Below are 3506 nucleotides of genomic sequence, written 5' to 3'. Positions count from 1 at the left end.
TTTGTCTAGTTTTTCGTTATAGAGTTAGAGAAACTGGGATAAACTCTATATCCATTTGACCTGGGGAGGATGCAGAAATAAGAGAGAAAACAACCTTACCAAACTTAATGCTTACATGGTCAAGCTCAATGCCATAAAGAATGATAATATACCGATGCAATATGCACCATACCGACAAACAATGAAAGAGCTCAAGGAGTTACCAAGACAAACAATGATGAAAGATGAGATCCTTGTCAGGGTGAATGGCATTCGTCACAACTCATTAGGATGCGGGATGAGAGATGAACCACAAGAAATGCACACTATGCACTCGTATCAAAACCACCATTCATACTTGAAGCAAACTGGTCAATGTTCAAAGTTTTATGTTCCAAAAAAGCTATCATATTGCAAGTGACAATTTTTTTAATGCTTTCAAACTTTCTTTACACAACTATCACAACCAAAAGATATTCAAACTTATACACCATAACTTTCATGACTTGCGTAAAATTATTGCAAAACTTTTTTAAAATTCAATCTCTCTCAGTGACATACACACATACACTAGACACACACATCAATCAGTGACACACACTAACACACTGCACACACTCTCATGAAGCACCAATCCAAAGGTTGTCCTGTAAGAATCCAATAATTTTCCTTCGATGGGTTTTATCCATTCCACCAGGGTATCGGAATTTCCCAACATCTTTGCCATTGCACCTTTGAAGATAATCCTAAAAAAGAAAAGAAAGAATAGAATAGTCATTTCAATCAATAATTTAAAATTCAAGAAGACTACAGATTTGTTACAAGCAACAAACATAAAATCTGTATATTCCACTTAAATCTGTATACATAACAGATTGAATGAAAACCAAACCAGAATGGATGCTGATCAAAATAGTTAATGAAGACTGCAAAACAAACAAACAATCAAATATTATAAAGAATACAAACTTGTAAATAGCTTAATACAAATGGTAACAAAAAAAATAAATAATTAAACCTAGATTTCAAAGCAAAAGACTGCTCTATATCATTATAGCTTTAATTTTTCAGAAATAAAATACTACTACTCACTTTGACAATGCATGTCTTTATTGTAATGTAATTTGCTGGTGTCATTCCCATTGAATTGCACAGCTGGAATATATGAATAAAAAAAAGAAAAATGAAAATATTTTAATTTTCATTTGGCACATCCCTTCCTCCAATACACAGATCTTAAAAAATTTATAACTTCCACTCCAAGAGTGAAACAGGCATAAAAAAATCAACAAAAAGCTGTATACATTTAAAATGATGATTGGTTGGGAGAGAAATCTTACTATCTCCCCATCTGATCTACACATATATTTCCCTTATTTCCATTGAATAATGATATTATAGGTCTAAGAGAGATAAATATCTCAATATTTCCTCCCTAACATCGATCAGATCTATTGTAACTGTGGTTGCCTGCTAACCAGCAAAAGGTGATGGATAACAAAAATTTCGAGATAGGTCTTGTATGAGATTGTTCTGACTACAATATCACCTGAGGTGATGGGTCACTTGCTTTACTTTTGAATTGCTATTAGTATATGTCCTATATTAATCTTTCTTTTTAAGTCTGTTAAAATGGTAAAAAGCATCGTTTCATGAAATATGTACTGTTGTTTCCTTATTCATTTTATTAGACTATTAAATTGATCAATTCGTCCCTTATCCCTTTCACCAACTTTCACTCCAGATCATTACATAAAATACATTAGAACCTGTAATCTTTATGGCTCACAATCACTCTAAGGCAGAGCCTCGAGCCTTTATTCTCTCTTTTTCTGAATGTTACATTGTGTATTGCCCTTTGATATTGCTCCTTCTTATGATCTTATCTCTTTAACCTTCTACATTTTAACATCTATAGATATTTTTTATTTTTTTAAAAGAAAGAAAAATGGAACCGACTAATACTAATAACATTAAAATATTTAATAAAACAATACTTTGCTGGTTTAAATATTTACAAACATTTTGAAAATAAAATTAAAAAAAAAAAACAAGTGAATTGTCATCTTTAGAGAATATGTGACCATATTTAAGAATGCTGATCAAAATTAAGGAAGAAAATTTAAAATAATCATCTCTCTTAGAACATGACAGGTGAACATTCAAGTTTCTGATCTCAAATAATAATAATAATAATCTTTATTGTCCAAATAGGCAATTATTGTTAGGTTACAGCTCTTGTAATAGGCGAAAAGAGTAATTAAAATAGTGGTAATAATGATGATAATAATAATAAAATAATATAATAATAATAATAATAATAATAATAATAATAATAAGAAGAAGAAGAAGAAGAAGAAGAAGAAGAAGAAGAAGAAGAAGAAGAAGAAGAAGAAGAAGAAGAAGAAGAAGAAGAAGAAGAAGAAGAAGAAGAAAAAGAAGAAGAAATCGGTTTTAAGCCAGAATTGTTTAGAAGCTAAATAATATAAGATTCAGTTCTCTAGAGGCCCTACCATTCAAACAAGAGCCTGTTTAAGAACCAAAGACCATGTCCGCCCTCTAATTAATTCCTTTTAACACTCAAACCCTTTCACCAAATAAATGTATTTTACTTTTCATAAATCAAAACTTTTTAATATTTCAAAAACAATTATATATTAATGGATATGATAAAAACATTGTGTGCATAAAAATCAAAACCACAGGTCACTCACTCACTGTAAAATGTATTATAAATAAATCAGAACTGAGAACATAAGAGTTGTGAACTTATTTAACAAATCTTAATAGTTTTGACCGTGCTGTCACAACTGAAGAAGCTTTGCGTAAAAAAAAAAAAATGATAACAAAGCATGCTCTTGGGGTATATATATAGCCTCTGGCAGGGGTTCTTAAAACAAAATGTGTAATGTGGGTGGAGAAAACTGAAAACAAAAGCACATACCTTCTTTTCATTCTCGGATATGAGCTCGAAGCCCGGCATACTACTATTCACATCTCTGCAAGGCTGAACAACATTTTCATCTTTTTCTGCGCTTTCTTCCGAAGTAGTATCCGTTTTTTCGACTTTTCCTCTGGTGTCACAAGGAGGGGGGGGGGGGGAAGAGAATAAAACAGTCATTTATGGCAAATATAGAGTAAGGCTATTTAAAAAAAGAATTACAACCAAGTAAAATAAATGTGCACAGTACACAGACCATTCAATCACTAAGACCTCACGCAGAGAGCAGAAGTCAATAAACTCCAATTCCAAACTTCACTGATGCTTTTCTTCACTTTGCTGTTAATGAAAGTGTGCAATCATATTTTTTTTCAAAATGTAATCAGCTTCTTTTAATTTCAAAAACATTTATTTGATATAGACATCAACTAACATAACTATTTGCCCCGATGGCAACTGCATGGTTTTCCATTCAATTTATCGATAAAATGCTTTAATATTTATAGGTGTGTGTTTTATGCCATATCAATCTGTTATAACTGACATAATTTCTACAAACAAGTAACATCCCCTCCTCTTTTTATCA

General features: G+C 31.3%; 1 protein-coding gene across 1 annotated transcript; it reads right to left on the bottom strand.

Annotated features, from left to right (window-relative positions):
- Window positions 1-351: 351 nt before the first annotated feature.
- Window positions 352-3071, bottom strand: LOC144961137 (transcriptional adapter 2-beta-like). The gene is made up of 3 exons (XM_078894441.1): window positions 2924-3071; window positions 1072-1134; window positions 352-725 (listed from the first exon to the last, which is right to left on the bottom strand). The coding sequence occupies exons 1-3, from the start codon at window positions 2960-2962 to the stop codon at window positions 600-602; spliced, it is 228 nt and encodes a 75-aa protein (XP_078750567.1). The 5' UTR covers window positions 2963-3071; the 3' UTR covers window positions 352-599.
- Window positions 3072-3506: the final 435 nt, after the last annotated feature.

The sequence above is a fragment of the Berghia stephanieae genome, unplaced genomic scaffold (genome assembly GCF_034508935.2).
Source record: "Berghia stephanieae isolate SIO BIC M18660-M18661 unplaced genomic scaffold, UCSD_Bste_1.3 scaffold1525, whole genome shotgun sequence".
NCBI lineage: Eukaryota > Metazoa > Mollusca > Gastropoda > Nudibranchia > Aeolidiidae > Berghia > Berghia stephanieae.
Note: the sequence above shows the minus strand (reverse complement) of the source record. Positions and strands in the feature narration are given on the sequence as shown.